Below are 20,021 nucleotides of genomic sequence, written 5' to 3' on the forward strand. Positions count from 1 at the left end.
TAAATAAATACTTACTCCATATGATACTTTTTGGAACACTTGTTCTACACTGAAGACAACAGGACCTAATGCCCCAGCGAGATCATGTGACATCACAACACTAAAAGTGTCAGGTCCTGCTTCCTCCAGTGCAGAACAAGGGTTTCTTCAAGGGCCCTTGGTGAGGTGAGTAATTTTTTTTTTTGTTCCACTCATGTACCCATTTTTAACAGCCATAAGATGGGTGCACTTCTGTCTAAATCACAGTTAAAAATAGGCCCACTGATTTCACAATTACAAATCCGTTTTCCACTGCTGAGTGAATGTGCCTTTAGTTTAGAAGGTAAAGACAAAAGACACAGTACAGTCTGATTTTTTATAAACAAAAAAGTAATTACAAAATATGAGAATTATATCATGTACATTCATGTAGATATGAGCAGTGCTAAAAACAAAGAAAGAATATATGAATTTTTCAGAAACTAGTCTTTTTTTTTAATTGATCAAAAAATAGAATTGCCTAAAGTTTGTAAATTCTAGATCTTCTAGGTTTTCTTTATTCAGGAAGTTCATCTTTAACTCAGGAACGAGACACAACCTTCATCTGGTATGGATAAGGTCTCGAAGCGTTGGTGTTGGGCTCTGGTCTTATGCTGAGATTCTTTCTGTCTATTGTAGGCTCCAAGGTAAACTTTTGCAGTATGGTGATTAGAAACAGGAAGAGTTCCATGCGAGCCAGGCCTTCTCCCATACACATACGTTTACCTGAGAAGACCAAGCATATTTAATAAGAAATCAAGCTAAACTCAATGGGGTTGTCTGGTAAAGAGAACCTTTATTAATTGTCATTTAAGGCAATTCTGAGTTAATAGAGGAGATGGATTGCCAGTTCAGTTTCCCCCATTTATAGGCCATAGCAGCAAGCAATTTCAATAGCCACTATGGGGGCACTGCCGTGGAATTGAACACTAACTGTTGGCTTAGAGGTGGATAAACAGCTGATAACATGTGAGCTAGACATTTCCCACTGAGATAAGACGCATTACAAAGTTTTTTGTGGTTGCTTGTACTACTGATGTATGCAAAGTTGTGTGAAAAGTTAGTAACTATTTTAGTGTTTTATGTGATGTTGCTGTTATTTACATTAATATGTGGGTACCGTATTTTTCGCCCTATAAGACGCACTTCCCCCCCCCCCAAAAGTGGGGGTAATATAGCAGTGTGTCTTATGGGGCGAATGCTGCTGATTTTGCCGAATTTTCAATGATACACCCGCTCACTGTATAATCGTATCTGTAATAATTAATTGTTATGTATATAATCGGGTAATCAGCGCCTGTATACTTACAACTACAAGTGCTCTGTAGCAGAGAGGAGGGAGGAGGCAGGCCGGGAGGACGGGCGCTGGCAGCGTGAGTCACTACATCCTGCGCCGCCCACTTTATGAATGAAGCAGGCGGCGTGGGCACATGACAATCAAGTGCGGGTCTGCAAGTGCATTGGAGATATTCAGGAGACGAACTGAGTTTTTCCACTGTAGCAGAACTTCAGTGGTGTTTCGGGTGGATACTCAGACACTGTGTTTCACAAGAGGTAAGGAAGTTGCTAGACACGGTATCTCTATTGTCTGATTGCAAATGAGCATAGGCGGGTAAGGTGTTAATTTGCTGTTGGGGGAGGAGCCTTTGTGGGAGGGTGTGTATCTATAGCAACATTGCATTAGCTTGCTAATTATAGCTTGCTGCTTTTTCAAGGCTGCTAATCTAGTGCTGGTCTAATCAAGTGCGGGTCTGCAAGTGCATTGGAGATATTCAGGAGACAAACTGAGTTTTTCCACTGTAGCAGAACTTCAGTGGTGTTTCGGGTGGATACTCAGACACTGTGTTTCACAAGAGGTAAGGAAGTTGCTAGAAACGTTATCTCTATTGTCTGATTGCAAATGAGCATAGGCGTTAAGGTGTTAATTTGCTGTTGGGGGAGGAACCTTTGTGGGAGGGTGTGTATATATAGCAACATTGCATTAGCTTGCTAATTATAGCTTGCTGCTTTTTCAAGGCTGCTAATCTAGTACTGGTCTAATCAAGTGCGGGTCTGCAAGTGCATTGGAGATATTCAGGAGATACTCAGGAGGTAATCTGGAGGTGGATACAATCTAAACAAGTAAGATTTGTTTGTTTAAAAAAATATATTTTTTTATTTCCCCCCCCCCCCCCCTCTTTGCAATGGCAGACCTGGTTCTGTGCAGGAATTGTTGTGCTTTTATTTCAGGTTCCACTCTTCAGAGGTTTGGATACTGTCTGATCTGTAGACAGCTCTCCATAATGCAACAGGAAATTACCTTTTTGAAATATGAGATTTGTAAATTAACCATTAAGCAAACTCAGACTGAGAACATTGCAATGCCACTGCCACAGAGGCCCCCTAGAAATGGAAGATGGGTTACTGTAGGTTCTGGTAGACTGAGAGTTGTGGATAGAAGACATGTCCCACAGTCTGTGGCTCTCCATAATTCATTTGCAGCACTTTCAGAGTGCAAGAGCAACATGGCGGATGGCTCAAGCACAGTGGGTGAGAAACAATCATCTCCCATGCCTAAAGTATGCAAGACTGCAGCCAAAGACAAAAAGGAGAAGGTGAGGACTGATAGTAAGCAGCTGTTGGTGGGCGATTCCATCATAAGAGGTGTGAAGTTTGAGGAGAATGGTGTTGTGAGATGTCTCCCTGGTGCTACCGCTAGCAGGGATAGACGACGGATCCTTAATATTGTTAGGCAAGCAAAACAGGAAAGGGAAGTGGATGTTATTGTCCATCTGGGGACAAACGATCTGGCTTGCAATGAGGTTTCAAAGGTGAAAGAAGCTTTTCACACACTTGGAAAGGATATACGGGAGGTTGCATCAACTGTTTCATTCTCTGCAGTTTTGCCTGTGCATAACCCTCAGCATGACAGGAAGATGCGCATTAAGGAATTCAATGTATGGTTTGGTGAATGGTGTCAGAACCAAGGGTTTGGCTTTGTGTCTCATGTTAGCTCTTGTTGGAATGGAAAAGAACTGTACAAGAAAGATGGTTTGCATCTTTCTCTCAAAGGAACGAAGGTCCTCGGTGACCAGTTCCAAGTATTTGCTAAGGAGCATTTAAACTAGGAAAGGGGGGCAAAAGAGTGATAATCCAGCAGTCCGACTGCCCCCCGGAACAATGCCAGAGGATGCCAGTAGCACAAAGGTTAAGAAATGACCAGCTCAGATTCTTATCTACAAATGCTCGCAGTTTAGGGAATAAGATCAATGAACTTGAGGCTATAATGGCATCTGAGAATTTAGATGTAGTGGCTGTTACTGAGACGTGGTTCAAGTGGAGTAATGACTGGGATATATCAATACCAGGGTTCTCTCTATACAGGAAAGACAGAGAAGACAAGAAGGGGGAGGGGTGGCCCTGTATGTGAAAGACAGCATAAAATCTAATTTGATACAAGTTAGCGAGAACAATTTAGAGTCAGTTTGGGTTACCTTGCAGCTTGATAATCAAGGTACAATATAACAATATAGAGAAGCATTACACATTTGCCTACTGAGGAAGGAACTACGGTTCCGAAACGCGTCTAGTGCGAACTAGTGTGAACCTGACCCAGCTAGTGGTGGGCTATTTTTGCTTCTGCTTTCATCTTCTTTTAAAAAGATTTTTGCCTTGACCATCTCATCTGGATGCAGTTTGAAAAGGGTGAGCACGATATCAGTCATAACCTCAAGCGGTGCAAGCGATTTAACACTATTATAGTGGACTGACTTATTGGTGCGCTAATATTGACGTTTTTGCCGAATACACCGGCGCGGCTCTGCTACATCAACTTCCGCTACTTCGACCGGCGCAGGTGGATAACATCACCGACCAGCAAACCACTCTCTGGTCGGATCACGTGAGACGCCGCGAAGAACGAGCAGAGTGACTACCTCGTGGCAGGAGGTAGGAAACTAACCGCAATATTAAGCAACATAGTTGCTGAGACTATCTATCAGCGACCGCTAACGGAATAGTGGCTGAACAATCTATGTTTAGATCAAGGCAAATCAACAGATAAACTATCTGAACATTAGAGATATTCTATCTCAATACGTAGCAGACGGACACCACATAGCAAAACCAGAGGTCATATTTGGAGTACTCCTGTCATTTAGGTATATGCGAGAGCTCCGCATTTAAAGTACCTATTTATATATGCTGCTATGTTGACAATTAACTAGGATATGTATAACATTGTATTGGGTCAATAATTTTAATAAATGCAAAAATACTGTGAGCCAGTCTGATTGTTTTTTACTGATAATCAAGGTAACTCGTGTAGGTGTGATATATAGACCACCTAGCCAAGTCAAAGAATTAGATGATCTACTAGTTGAAGAAATAGCTAAAATGACATTGAAGGGGGAAGTTATCATTATGGGAGACTTCAATCTTCCTGATGTAAACTGGAAAACCAAAATAGCTAGTTCTGCCAGGAGTACAGATATTCTAAATTCCCTACTGGGATTATCTCTACAGCAAGTAGTTGAGGAGTCAACCCGGAAGGAGGCCATTTTAGATTTAGTATTCACAAATGGGAATTTGGTATATGATATTACTGTAGGGGAAAGCTTGGGATCTAGTGATCACCAGTCAGTGTGGTTTACTATAAGTACAGTGACTGAGTCACACCACACAAAAACAAAAGTTTTAGATTTTAGAAAAACTGACTTTTAGATTAGTGGTATACGAGTCCCTATCAGATTGGAACAGTTTCATTGGAGTTCAGGAGAAATGGGACTACTTAAAAGAGGCAATATTGAAGGCAACAGAAAATTGCATTAGGCTTGTCAGTAAAAGCAAAAAAAGCAAAAAAGGAAAAAAAGGAAAAAAAGGAAAAGACCACTGTGGTGGTAGCATTTAGGAATTATAAAAAAAAAAAAAACGAGGATGACAGGCTAATTTACAAGATTAGGCAGAGAGAGGCCAAACAAGTTATAAGAGCTTCTAAAGCACAGGCAGAAGAGAAATTAGCTCAGACAGGGAAAAAAGGCGATAAGACATTCTTCAGATACATAAATGAAAAAAGGAAACTAAAACAAGGAATTACAAAATTAAAAACAAAAGAAGGAAGGTATATGGAAGAAGATAAAGAACTAGCTGACTGCCTCAATGAATACTTCTGTTCAGTCTTTACGAAGGAAAATGAAGGAAAAGGACCTCAGTTAGGAAAGAAGACTAATGAATCTTTTGATGCATCTGTCTTTACAGAGGAAGAGGTTCTAAGTCAGCTGTCTAAATTCAATACAAATAAGTCACAGGGGCCTGGCGGGATACACCCAAAGTTATTAAAAGAGCTCAGCGGTCAACTAGCAAAACCATTAACAGATTTATTTAACCAATCACTGGCAACAGGAGTCGTCCCAGAAGATTGGAAATTAGCAAATGTTGTGCCGATTCACAAGAAAGGTAGTAGGGAGGAATCGGGCAACTATAGGCCAGTAAGCCTGACATCAATAATGGGGAAATTAATGGAAACCATACTTAAGGAGAGGATTGTGGAACATCTAAAATCCCATGGATTGAAAGATGAAAAACAGCATGGGTTTACTTCAGGGAGATCATGTCAAACTAATCTTATTGATTTTTTTGATTGGGTGACTAAAACAATCGATGGCGGAGCTGCAGTAGACATGGCTTATCTAGACTTCAGTAAGGCTTTCGATACTGTCCCACACAGAAGGCTTATCAATAAATTGCAGTCTTTGGGCTTGGACTCCCATATTGTTGAATGGATTAGGCAGTGGCTGAGGGACAGGCAACAGAGGGTTGTAGTCAATGGAGTATATTCAGAACAAGGTCTTGTTACCAGTGGGGTACCTCAGGGATCTGTTCTGGGACCCATATTGTTTAATATCTTTATCAGCGAAATTGCAGAAGGCCTCGATGGTAAGGTGTGTCTATTTGCTGATGACACAAAGATTTGTAACAGGGTTGATGTTCCTGGAGGGATACACCAAATGGAAAAGGATTTAGGAAAACTAGAGGAATGGTCAAAAATCTGGCAACTAAAATTTAATGTGAATAAGTGCAAAATAATGCACCTGGGGCGTAAAAACCCAAGAGCAGAATATAAAATCAGTGATACAGTCCTAACCTCAGTATCTGAGGAAAGGGATTTAGGGGTCATTATTTCAGAAGACGTAAAGGTAGGCAGACAATGTCATAGAGCAGCAGGAAATGCTAGCAAAATGCTTGGGTGTATAGGGAGAGGAATTACCAGTAGAAAGAGGGAGGTGCACATGCCGCTCTACAGAGCACTGGTGAGACCTTATTTAGAGTATTGTGTTCAGTACTGGAGACCATATCTCCAGAAGGATATTGATACTTTGGAGAGAATTCAGAGAAGAGCTACTAAACTGGTACGTGGATTGCAGGATAAAACTTACCAGGAAAGATTAAAGGACCTTAACATGTATAGCTTGGAAGAAAGACGAGACAGAGGGGATATGATAGAAACTTTTAAATACATAAAGGGAATTAACAATGTAAAAGAGGAGAGAATATTTAAAAGAAGAAAAACTGCTACAAGAGGACATAGTTTTAAATTAGAGGGGCAAAGGTTTAAAAGTAATATCAGGAAGTATTACTTTACTGAGAGAGTAGTGGATGCATGGAATAGCCTTCCTGCAGAAGTGGTAGCTGCAAATACAGTGAAGGAGTTTAAGCATGCATGGGATAGGCATAAGGCCATCCTTCATATAAGATAGGGCCAGGGGCTATCCATAGTACTCAGTATATTGGGCAGACTAGATGGGCCAAATGGTTCTTATCTGCCGACACATTCTATGTAGTGACTCACGCTGCCAGCGCCCGTCCTCCCGGCCTGCCTCCTCCCTCTTCTCTGCTACCGAGCGCTTGTAGTTGTAAGTATACAGGCGCTGATTACCCGATTATATACATAACAATTAACTTTTACAGATACGATAATATACAGTGAGCGGGGCCCGTGTAGTAGAATACAGTCACTGCACGGGCCCCGCTGTCATTATAAAAGCAGATGCGACCCCCACCCCCTGTATTGAGGGTCATTCACTACAGGGACACTGTTATGGAGGGGATCTGAGGATGACACATAGCATAAGATGCTATGTGTCATCCACAGATCCCCCCCATAACTGTCATACACAGATCCCCATAACAGTGCCATCCAGAGACCCCAATAAGAGCCATCCACAGATCCCCCATAAGTGTCAACCACAGATCCCCCATAAGTGTCACCCACAGATCCCCTATAATTGTCACCCACAGATCCCCCATAACAGTGCGTCACCCACAGATCCCCCATAACAGTGCGTCACCCACAGATTCCCCATAACAGTGCGCCATCCACAGATCCCCCATAACAGTGCGCCATCCACAGACCACAATTAGTTCAAAACCCACCAAAAGCACACCTTTTGGTTCAAAATATTTTTTTTCTTATTTTCCTCCTCAAAAAACTAGGTGCGTCTTATGGGCCGGTGCGTCTTATAGGGCGAAAAATACGGTATGTAAAGAAGAGTCAAGACAATGGGTTCCTTGGCAAAATAAAACATGTTTTGGACTTCTTAAACACAGCTTAGTTCCACACCAGACCATATAATGTTTGTCCTCACCATATTTTCCTATACCGAACCAGGATTAATATGAAGATCATGTCTTACCTGTAGAAAATGGCATGAATGCATCGTTTTTCTTAAAGCAACCATTTTCACTGAGAAAGTGTCCAGGATCAAATTCATCTGGGTTCTTGAATTGTTTTGGGTCTTTCAAGACAGAGGTCAGGACTGGAAACACCATGGTACCCTGAAAGTAAAAGTATAAAGTATGTAAATCTAGAAAAACAGAAGTGTTAAAAGGTGGGTCTGGTTGTTAATTTATAGGAAGAATTGAACCAAGACATTCAGAAGATCAGCAGGCCTTTTACTACCCTTTTTAGATAGTGAGGCCTGATTAACCATGAAGCATACATGCTAGTTTTAATATAGAATAGTATACGGTTTGAAAAAGACATCTCACCCAGCCCAACCAGTACACAGCTTTACACCAATAGGGTGTAAAAATAGAACTGCCTGTTGATTCCATATTTTTCTTATGGAAAAGATTTTTGGTTTTGTCCTAAAGTATAACCATCCAATCAATTACACTAGATACTGTATCTTTTGTCCTCCAAAGAGCTTATTTACATTTTCTGTTTCCCAGAATGCACTTCCTGGCCTATAAACCTCTCTGTGGCAACTTGATGGCCTCCAGAAGAAGAAGATTTATTCTAACAGATACCTTTGGAATGTCATATCCTCTGAAGGTTGTGTTCTTGCTGACAGAATGGGGCACTCCTGAAGGGACAATATCAGCAAATCTTTGGATCTCGTGGATTACAGCTTCTGTATACGGCATTTTACTCTTGTCTTCTATTGATGGACAACGATCTTTCCCGATTATATTGTCAATCTCTTTATGGATCCTTTCTAGGCAGAACAAAAAAAAAATGTTTTAATCTATCGTTATGTTATAATTAAATCATAGGGCAGTTACACTCAAACTATCAAAGATATTTTCAGTTTCAATATTTAAAGGGGTTGTCTCACTTTAGTAAATGGCATTTATCATGTAGAGAAACTGAATACAAAGTACTTACTAATGTATTGTGATTGTTCATATTGCCTCCTTTGCTGTCTGGATTCATTTTTCCATCACATTATACACTGCTCATATCCATGGTTATGACTAGAGATAAGCGAATTTATAAAAAATTCGATTAGCTGGTTCGCCGAATTTCTTTGGAAAAATTTGGTTCCATCATAATAAATATACAGCGAATTACGTTAAAAACTGCCATTTTGTCGCTGCAAAGAGCCTTTAAAGTGGTGTAGAACACTGTGCCTTGCAGTAACACAGTCAGTATGACATGCAGATGACAGGCGTCACTCTTAGAATTACTGCACTCTTCACTGATTTGGGCAGTCATGAGGCCAAAACTGACCAAATAGGTCAAGTATGAACTCAGCCTTACAGGTCGATGTTAGCGCCAAGAAGAAGTGCACTGCTTTTACACCATCATCTGCTGATTCCACATAAATGTCTACTGACCCTGTTCTATTAAACGCTTATACAAGTAGAGCCCCCCGATAGAGTCTAGAGGTTGTCAGCAGTAAGTTTGTGTTGATGTCACTGATTATTTTTCCCTTCCTCTGATCTGTAAGAACAATAACCCACAAAAAACGGATCCTGTCTGTTGAGCATCCGCCTTCACTCGGTCAGCATTTGGTCGTTAATCCATCAGAATTGCTATTGCCAAAAAAAACAGGAGTGGATATTAAACAGAGATGACACGTGAATGGAATATTTCCATGTCTTCTGCGTTTTGTACCCACTCCTGCTTCTGGGTACCAAATCACAAGCCAATTCTGATGGGACCATACAGGCCTTAGAGCTGCTACACAGACAGGATCCGTTGTGCGTCTCATTTTACCTTCCTTCTGACAGAACAAAGGAAGGGTCATATAAATGATGATGTCAGCCAAGCCAAAAAGGCTAAATAGTGGCCTAGTCATGAAGTAGGGATGGTGAGAACAGCACGAGAAGTCCACAGAGTGGCCCTATGACATAGTGGTGAGGTAAAAGCAGCAGGAGGAGACCACAGAGTGGCCCAGTCACAGAGTCTGTAGGTGGTGGCAGCATCAGGAGGCCTGTAGCTGGTCAGCTAGGACCTGTCCTAGGTTTCTAGTATAGCTTATATGTGTATACAACTAGACCTGCCAATAGCCTTACAGTTCCTATGTTTTGTGTGTTAAAGACAAAAGCAGAGTTATTTACTGTGACATCATGTTTTGGATGACATGTAACTGTTATATTTTGTGTTCACAGAAGCAGAAAAAGTTAATATGCCATTAAGATTCATTTTGTAATGTAAGGTAAGCTCAGTGACACAGCAGAAACAACAGAAAACATAGTGTTAATCTGATTTTGCTGAGCAGAAGTCTAGACCAATCAAAGCCAGCTTCTCACACAGCAAGAATTTTCACCAATCACAGCCAGCCTCACACACAGCCTGTCTGGGAATTCCCCTAGCAGGAGCTTCTGGAATCATTACTCACCAGAGAGAGGAGCTGAACAGACACACAGTTCCAGTCAGAGTCCAGTTTTATGGAACAAGGGGCCAAAATAGGTATTTAGAACAGTTATATCATGTTCATATTGTTAGTATTGTGTTTAGAACTGTATACTGAACTATATATATATGTGTTTACTTACAGTTCCACCAATTGCAACCATACAATTGCAAATACAATTGCAAATACAAATTGCAAGCATACAAACCAGATTCCATACAAAGTGTATACAAACTGTGAACTGCTCATACCAGATCATAAGAAATTGCATACTACAAACTGCAAACCAAGTTGAGCAAGCAGAACTATTAGTTAGACCTCAGATATACCTCTCATAGAGATCATAAAGTGCTTAAATAACCTAAAGTGAAAGTACAGATACTCAAGAGAGAAATATATACACCATTTTATGTTGAATGACAAGATTGAACAGTTGAACCACTATCTTATGCATACCGCCATTTTGTGATATCTTTTCAACACGTGTTATGTACACGGGCTATCTGCTGCGGTGGCAGCAGTATTATATATGAAGAAAAGTTGAAGTTAATAAAGAAGTTATTTGAAGCATTTGGTGTGCTCTTTAAACCTACTGTTTCCATAGAACAGCGCTAGAGGAATTACAGAGTAAGGCCTCATGCACACGACCGTTGTGTGTATCCGTGGCCGTTGTGCCGTTTTCCGTTTTTTTTCGCGGACCCATTGACTTTCAATGGGTCCGTGAAAAAATCGGAAAATGCACCGTTTTGCAGCCGAGACCGTGATCCGTGTATCCTGTCCGTCAAAAAAATATGACCTGTCCTATTTTTTTGACGGACAACGGTTCACGGACCCATTCAAGTCAATGGGTCCGTGAAAGAACACGGATGCACACAAGATTGGCATCCGTGTCCGTGATCCGTGGCCGTAGGTTAGTTTTTATACAGACGGATCCGAAGATCCGTCTGCATAAAAGCTTTTTCATAGCTGAGTTTTCACTTCGTGAACCGACAGTATATTCCAACACAGAGGCGTTCCCATGGTGATGGGGACGCTTCAGGTTATAATATACTAACAGAACTGTGTACATGACTGCACCCTGCTGCCTGGCAGGTGCTGCCAGGCAGCAGGGGGTAGACCCCCCCTGTAGTTAACACATTGGTGGCCAGTGTGACCGCCCCCCTCCCTCCCCTGTAGTTAACTCATTGGTGGCCAGTGCGGCCACCCCCCCTCCCCTGTAGTTAACTCATTGGTGGCCAGTGGGCCCGCCCCTCCCCTGTAGTTAACTCATTGGTGGCCAGTGGCCCCCCTCCCCTGTAGTTAACTCATTGGTGGCCAGTGCGGCCGGCCCCCCTCCCTCCCCTGTAGTTAACTCGTTGGTGGCCAGTGGGCCCCCCCTCCCCTGTAGTTAACTCGTTGGTGGCCAGTGGGACTTCTCCCCTCCCTCCCCCTCCTAATTAAAATCTCCCCCCTATCATTGGTGGCAGCGGAGTGTACCGATCGGAGTCCCAGTTTAATCGCTGGGGCTCCGATCGGTAACCATGGCAACCAGGACGCTACTGCAGTTCCGGTTGCCATGGTTACTTAGCAATTTGTAGAACCATTATACTTACCTGCGAGCTGCGATATCTGCGTCCGGTCGGGAGCTCCTCCTACTGGTAAGTGACAGGTCCGGCCGGGAGCTCCTCCTACTGGTAAGTGACAGGTCATAGTGTGGAGGTGGTGACCACAGAGTGGGAAGGTGACATAGTGAGATGGTAGCAGCAGCATCAGGAGGCCACAAAGTGGCAAGGCGACATAGTGTGGAGGTGGGTGGCAATACTAGTACCCAATCAAGATGGTGGGTGAAAGAAGGAGCACTTGGCATCAGATGTGTGGCATCAGGCGGGTGGCAGCTTTTCCAGGGCAAACTCGGCCAGTTGCAGCCACAAATCCAGTTTGGATGCCCAGTAGTCCAGCGGATCTTCATGGTCGGCTGGCAGGGTGCACTCCAAGTATGCCACCACCTGCTGGTTCAGGTTTTGCGCTACGTCTAGCTGCTGGTGAGTAGTTTCTTCACTATGTGGATAAAGAAAACTGCCATCAGTGACCGTAGACTCAGGCTGCTGCTGATGGAGCTGGTACTGCTCCTGCCACCCCACCCCTCCCCAGCAACCATGGCAGTGGAACGTGAGCGCAGAGGGCTTCCCCAGTCAGCCCTGCGAGAGGATGGAAGATGGTGCAGATAGGCAGCGGACAACTTACTACATAGGATGTCTCAATAGAAGTTCAGTTTGTTCTCCCTCTCAGCGGGTGTAAAAAAGGCCCCTGTTTCGGACCGGTAGTGAGGCTGCTGAATGGTGACAATTTGGCTGTCACTACCCAAGCAAGTGAGCATGCAGCCAGCCATTTACGCAAGTGACTCAGAGGGATTCCCTGCCTCCATCTCCACTACATACTGCCACGGTGTGTCTGGGTCCTCTGCCTCATCTTCCTAATTGCCCTGTAGCTCCTCTGGCTGTTCCTACTCCTCCTCTCTTGTCACCTCTGTAGCAAAACCACCCATTTTGCAAGACATTGTGCTCCAATGTCCTCCTCCTCTAGTTCAGCCCCCACAGGGCTCATGTGGCCGTGAGTTTTAGGCGCCACGTCTCCAGTCCCCTGACCAGCCATATTTACCAGCATCTGTTCCAGGACATGAAGTAGTGGAATGACATTGTTCCTCTCGTAGTCCTGGCAACTGACAAATAAAGTGGCCTCCTCAAAGGGCCTGAGCCAATGGCAGGTGTCACGCATGAGCTGCCACTGGCTAACATCAAAGTTACACAGGGGAGTATTCCTGTCTGCTTGGATCATCAGGAAATCGTTGATGGCCTTTTTCTGTTCATACAGTTGGTCCAACATATGGAGGGTGGAATTCCAACGGGTGAAAACGTCGCATATCAGCCTATGTTGGGGGATGCCGTTCTGCCGCTGCAGCTCAAGGAGGGTGTGCTTTGCGGTGTAAGAGTGGCAGAAGTGCATGCAAAGTTTCCTGGCCATTTTAGGATGTGTTGCAGATGGGCGGAAGACTTCAGAAACCGCTTGACAAACAGATTGATCACGTGTGCCATGCAGGGCGCATGGCTCAGCCCTCCATGACGCAGCGCCGACACAATGTTTTTTCCGTTGTCGGTCACCATGGTTCCGATTTTCAGCTGTCGTGGAGAAAACCAGGATTCGATTTCTTGCTAAAGGACATGGAGCAGTTCCTTCCCTGTGTCACTCTGTTCGCCCAGGCAAACAAGGTGCAAAACAGCGTGACACCGCTGTGCCCTGCACATGTGGTATGTTGGAGGGGCACTGTGAATTGTCCTTGCAGTGGAGGCTGAGGACACGGTGGAGGATGAGAAGGCAGAGGCAAACATTGTCGCAGGACGAACGGCGTGACAACATGGACGTGGAAGCGGCGTCACCTGGACAAGTTGCTGGTGTGGCTGTGCAGGAACCACATATACCCAGTGGGCCAAAAAGGACATGTACTGTACCTGACCGTAGTTACAGCTACACAGGTCGGCACTGCCGTGCCCTTTGGCAGACACCGACAGGCTCAAGGATTGGCCCACCTTCCATTCTACATATTTGTGCAGGGCTGGTACTGCTTTTTTGCAAAAGAAAGACGGCTTGGGACTCTCCACGTCGGCTTGGCACAAGCCATCAGTTCTATGAAAGGTGCAGAGTCCACCACTTGGAAAGGGATGAACTGCAGCATCAGCAACTTAGCCAGGAGCACATACATCTTCTGTGCTGTTGGATGAGTGCACGCATACTGTTGTCTCTTGGCAATTGCTTCTGTGATCGAATGCTAAAGGAATGCGTGACGAGGAGTAGGAGGAGGAGGAGCAGGAGCATCAGGACCAGCAGATGATGGGAAGGACAGACAGCTCCCTTCGGCTTAGGTGGTGGTGGAGCCTTGACTGCCAGAAACCGGGTGCGTGCCAGTGGGTGATGCAGCGGTTCCAGCAGCAGGCTGGACCACCACATCGAGGCCACGGTTCTCTCAGGCCACTTTATGGCGACTGCATATGTTGACGCAGGGCCGTAGTGCCAAAAATGACGCCATGGCCACGCTTCACCCTCTGCCCACAGATTCTACATATGGCCACGTTCACCTCATCGCCCGGCGGCTTAAAAAAAACTGCCACCGATTAGGGGATTTTACCCCCAACACTACACACTGACTGCTACCGCCTCTGCCTCCTTGAACGCCTGCACCACTACTTCCCGGGCAGGTAGGCTCCCGCGAAGCAGGTTGTCTACCCCGGGCGCTTTTGGATCCTGACCTCCCACTGCTGCCACCCTGCTGACTCCCAGCCTTGCTAGTGACTTGCTGGCTCTGCCCCTGGTTCATGGGCAAGCTGCCACACTATTCTGCCAATGATGATGAAGCCCTTTTGTCACCCGGCTCCCAAGTGCGATCAGCTATATCATAGCTATATCATCATCATCGTGTACTGTCTGCACATCACTGATGTCCTTCTCAACCGTCTATGACCACTCGCAACACCAGCTCCCACCCTACTCTCCTCATCTCTACTTTCCCACATAGTGGAGGAAGCGGCGGATGTCTCCTCCAGATCTTGGCTGGGCAGTAGCTTCTGACCTCCCTCTAGTAGCTCTTCCTTGCTGAAAAGTGTAGCCGAGCCTACAGCATATAATACTTCTCGTGGTGAGGGAACAGAAAAGGATAGAGGCAGGTTGAGGACAGGTGAGGGCACAGGGCCTTTTCCCGGGCCATGCCAACTAAGAGTTGTGTCTGACGAACCCATTGACTCTTAGCTGGAAGTGTCTGATATAAGTTGCGACAAAGTCGAAGATCGAGTCAACCATTCAAGAACCGCTGGGTTGCTGGTCACGACATGACCGCTAGCTGACAATGGGAGCTCAGGCCTCTCGAAGTTACCCCTGCTGCCATGGCCCCTTACTCTACTGCAACCTCTGTCTGCGCCAGAAACATAAAGGCCTCTGCCACTCCCCTGTGCAGGGCCTGGCACTTCTCTGCCTGACATACTGTTATATCAAATAACCAATTGTTAGATCAAATATTTTTTATTTCGCCACTAATATACAGCCAACAGGGCTTTAGAATATCTCACTGCACCACAGAACGGCAATTAGGCCTTAATTTTTTTCTATTTTTACACAAATGGCTTTTCAACAGCTAAGTGCAACGATGAAAGGTGAATATAGTTATATTTCGCCAGTAATACACGGCAAACTGGGCTGTAAAATATCTCACTGCACCGCAGAACGGCAATTAGCCCAAATTTTTTTCTATTTTTACACAAAAGGCTTTTCAACAGCTAAGTGCAACGATGAAAGGTGAATATAGTTGTATTTCGCCAGTAATACACAGCAAACTGGGCTGTAAAATATCTCACTGCACTGCAGAACGCCAATTAGGCCCTAATTTGTCTCTATTTTACATAAAAGGCTTTTCAACAGCTAAGTGCAACGATGAAAGGCGAATATAGTTGTATTTCGCCAGTAATACACTGCAAACTGGGCTATAAAATATCTCACTGCACCACAAAACGGCAATTAGGCCCACATTTTTTTCTATTTTTACACAAAAGGCTTTTCAACAGCTAAGTGCAACGATGAAAGGCGAATATAGTTGTATTTCGCCAGTAATACACGGCAAACTGGGCTGTAAAATATCTCACGGCACCGCAGAACGGCAATTAGGCCCACATTTTTTTCTATTTTTACACAAAAGGCTTTTCAGCAGCAAAATGCAACAATGAAAGCCGAATATAGTTGTATTTCGCCAGTAATACACTGCAAACTGGGCTGTAAAATATCTCACTGCACCGCAAAACGGCAATTAGGCCCACATTTTTTTCTATTTTTACACAAAAGGCTTTTCAACAGCTAAGTGCAACGATAAAAAGCGAATATAGTTGTATTTCGCCAGTAATACACGGCAAATTGGGCTGCAAAATATCCTACGGCACCGCAGAACGGCAATTAGGACCACATTTATTTCTATTTTTACATAAAAGGCTTTTCAACTGCTAAGTGCAACGATGAAAGGCGAATATAGTTGTATTTCGCCAGTAATGCACGGCAAACATGGCTGTATAATATCTCACTGCACCGCAGAACAGCAATTAGCCCAAATTTTTTTCTATTTTTACACAAAAGGCTTTTCAACAGCTAAGTGCAATGAAGAAAGGTGAATATAGTTGTATTTCCCCAGTAATACACGGCAAACTGGGCTGTAAAATATCTCACTGCAGAACGGCAATTAGGCCCAATTTTGTCTCTATTTTTACATAAAAGGCTTTTCAACAGCTAAGTGCAACGATGAAAGGTGAATATAGTTGTATTTCGCCAGTAATACATGGCAAACTGAGCTGCAAAATATCTCACTGCACCGCAGAAAGGCAATTAGGCCCACATTTTTTTCTATTTTTACATAAAAGGCTTTTCAACAGCTAAGTGCAACGATGAAAAGCAAATATAGTTGTATTTCGCCAGTAATACACGGCAAACTGGGCTGCAAAATATCTCACGGCACCGCAGAACAGCAATTAGGCCCTAATTGTTTTCTATTTTTACACAAAAGGCTTTTCAGCAGCAAAGTGCAACGATGAAAGCCGAATATAGTTGTTTTTCACCAGTATTACACGGCAAACTGGGCTGTAAAGTATCTCACGTCACTGCAGAACAGCAATTAGGCCCTAATTTTTTTCTATTTTTACACAAAAGGCTTTTCAACAGATAAGTTCAACCATGAACGGCGAATATAGTTGTATTTCGCCAGTAATACACTGCAAACTGGGCTATAAAATATCTCACTGCACCACAAAACGGCAATTAGGCCCACATTTTTTTCTATTTTTACACAAAAGGCTTTTCAACAGCTAAGTGCAACGATGAAAGGCGAATATAGTTGTATTTCGCCAGTAATACACGGCAAACTGGGCTGTAAAATATCTCACGGCACCGCAGAACGGCAATTAGGCCCACATTTTTTTCTATTTTTACACAAAAGGCTTTTCAACAGCAAAATGCAACAATGAAAGCCGAATATAGTTGTTTTTCGCCAGTATTACACGGCAAACTGGGCTGTAAAATATCTCACGTCACCGCAGAACAGCAATTAGGCACTAATTTTTTTCTATTATTACACAAAAGGCTTTTCAACAGATAAGTACAACCATGAACGGCGAATATAGTTGTATTTCGCCAGTAATACACGGCAAACGGCTGTAAAATATCTCACTGCACCGCAGAACGGCAAATAGGCAAAAAAATGTTTCCATTTTTACACAAAAGGCTTTTCAACAGCTAAGTGCAACAATGAAAGGCAAATATAGTTGTATTTCGCCAGTATTACACAGCAAACTGGGCTGTAAAATATCTCACTGCACCACAAAACGGTAATTAGGCCCCAATATTTTTCTATTTTTACACAAAAGGCTTTTCAACAGCTAAGTGCAACTATGAAAGGCGAATATAGTTGTATTTTGCTAGTAATACACGGCAAACTGGGCTGTAAAATATCTCACTGCACTGCAGAACAGCAATTAGGCTAAATTTTTTTTCTATTTTTACACAAAAGGCTCTTCAAGAGCAAAGTGCAACGATGAAAGGCGAATATAGTTGTATTTCGCCAGTATTATACGGCAAACTGGGCTGTAAAATATCATACGGCACCGCAGAACGGCAATTAGTCCCCAATTTTTTTATATTTTTACACAAAAGGCTTTTCAAAAGCTAAGTGCAACGATGAAAGGTGAATATAGTTGTATTTTGCCAGTAATACACAGCAAACTGGGCTATAAAATATCTCACTGCATCGATGAGCGGCAAAGGTATTTTTCCTTTCTCCACTAATACACGCAAAAAAGGGCTTTAACCCCTTAAGGACTCGGCCCTATTTCACCTTAAGTGTCACCTTAAGTGCTGATCATTTTAAAACGCTTTGACTTATCCAAGCTATTCTAAGATAGTTTTTTCGTCACATATTGTACTTCATGACACTGGTAAAATGAAGTCAAAAAAATTCATTTTTATTTATAAAAAAAATACCAAATTTACCAAATATTTGTAAAAAAATTTACATTTCCAAGTTTCAATTTCTCTACTTCCATAATACATAGTAATACCTCCAAAAATAGTTATTACTTTACATTCCCCATATGTCTACTTCATGTTTGAATCATTTTGGGAATGATATTTTATTTTTTGGGGATGTTACAAGGCTTAGAAGTTTAGAAGTAAATCTTGAAATTTTTCCAAAATTTACGATTTTTTTTTTAGGGACCAGTTTAAGTCTGAAGTCACTTTGCTAGGCTTACATAATAGAAACCACCCAAAAATGACCCCATTCTAGAAACTAAACCCCTCAAGGTATTCAAAACAGATTTTACAAACTATGTTAACCCTTTAGGTGTTCCACAAGAATTAAGGAAAAATAGACATACAATTTCAAAATTTCACTTTTTTGGCAGATTTTCCATTTTAATAATTTTTTCCCAGTTACAAAGCAAGGGTTAACAGCCAAACCAAACTCAATATTTATGTCCCTGATTCTGTAGTTTACAGAAACACCCCATATGTGGTCGTAAACTACTGTACGGGCACACGGCAGGGTGCAGAAGGAAAGGAATGCAATACGGTTTTTGGAAGGCAGATTTTGCTGGACTGTTTTTTTTGACACCATGTCCCATTTGAAGCCCCCCTGATGCAACCCTAGAGTAGAAACTCCATAAAAGTGACCCCATCTAAGAAACTACACCCCTCAAGGTATTCAAAACTGATTTTACAAACGTTGTTCACCCTTTAGGTGTTCCACAAGAGTTATTGGCAAATCGAGATGAAATTTCTGAAATTCAATTTTTGGGCAAATTTTCCATTTTAATCCATTTTTCCCAGTAACAAAGCAATGGTTAACAGCCAAACAAAACTTAATATTTATGGCCCTTATTCTGTAGTTTACAAAAACACCCCATATGTGGTAGTAAACAGTTGTACGGGCACACGGCAGGGCGCATAAGGAAAGGAATGCTATACGGTTTTTGGAAGGCAGATTTTGCTGGACTGTTTTTTTTTACACCATGTCCCATTTGAAGCCCCCCTGATGCACCCCTAGAGTAGAAACCCAAAATAATTGGCCCCATTTTAGAAACTACGGGATAGGGTGGTAGTATTGTTGGTACTAATTTAGGGTACATATGATTTTTGGTTGCTCTATTTTACACTTTTAAAACAAAAAAAAAATTATGTTTTAGTGTCTCCATATTCTGAGCCATATTTTTTTTTGGGCGATTGCTCAGGTATGGGCTCATTTTTTGCGGGATGAGGTGACGGTTAGATTGGTACTATTTTGGTGGGCAAACGCCTTTTTGATCGCTTGTTGTTGGACTTTTTGTGATGTAAGGTGACAAAAAAACTGTTTATTTAGCACAGGTTTTTTTTGTTGTTGTTTTTTACGGTGTTCATCTGAAGGGTTAGGTCATGTGATATGTTTATAGAGCCGGTCGATACGGACGCAATGATTTCTAATATGTATACTTTTTTCCCCCCCTATTTTTTACCAATTTTTTTAAACTTTATTTGGGGAAAATTTAGTTTTTGTTTATTTTTACTTGAAACTTTCAATTTTTTGGGGGGAAAACTTTATTTTTTCAACTTTTTTTCACTTTCTTTTTTGTCCCACTTTGGGACTTGAACTTTTGGGGGTCTAATCCTTTACAATGCATTCCAATACTTCTATATTGGAATGCATTGGCTGTATAAGTAATACTGTGTGTATTACTTATACAGCTTCCGGCCTGTGAGATCCAGGGGGCTGGATCTCACAGGCTCGTCACCAGAAATCATTGCGCTGCCTTCCATGCCATCGGGTCCCCCCTACAGCCCCATGGGGACCTGATG

The 20,021-nt window shown here is 42.8% G+C and overlaps 1 protein-coding gene across 1 annotated transcript in view; it reads right to left on the reverse strand.

The window, feature by feature from the left end:
* Window positions 1–551: 551 nt before the first annotated feature.
* Window positions 552–20,021, reverse strand: part of LOC121009414 (cytochrome P450 2G1-like) — a 71,069-nt gene continuing 51,599 nt past the window's right edge. The window contains exons 7-9 of the mRNA XM_040442521.1: window positions 8,305–8,492; window positions 7,689–7,830; window positions 552–744 (exon numbers count right to left, since the gene is read on the reverse strand). Of these exons, the coding sequence (XP_040298455.1) occupies window positions 560–744; window positions 7,689–7,830; window positions 8,305–8,492 (515 nt within the window). The 3' untranslated portion in view covers window positions 552–559. The remainder of the gene's footprint in view (window positions 745–7,688; window positions 7,831–8,304; window positions 8,493–20,021) is intronic.

Source organism: Bufo bufo, chromosome 8 (assembly GCF_905171765.1).
Source record: "Bufo bufo chromosome 8, aBufBuf1.1, whole genome shotgun sequence".
Classification (NCBI taxonomy): Eukaryota; Metazoa; Chordata; class Amphibia; order Anura; family Bufonidae; genus Bufo; species Bufo bufo.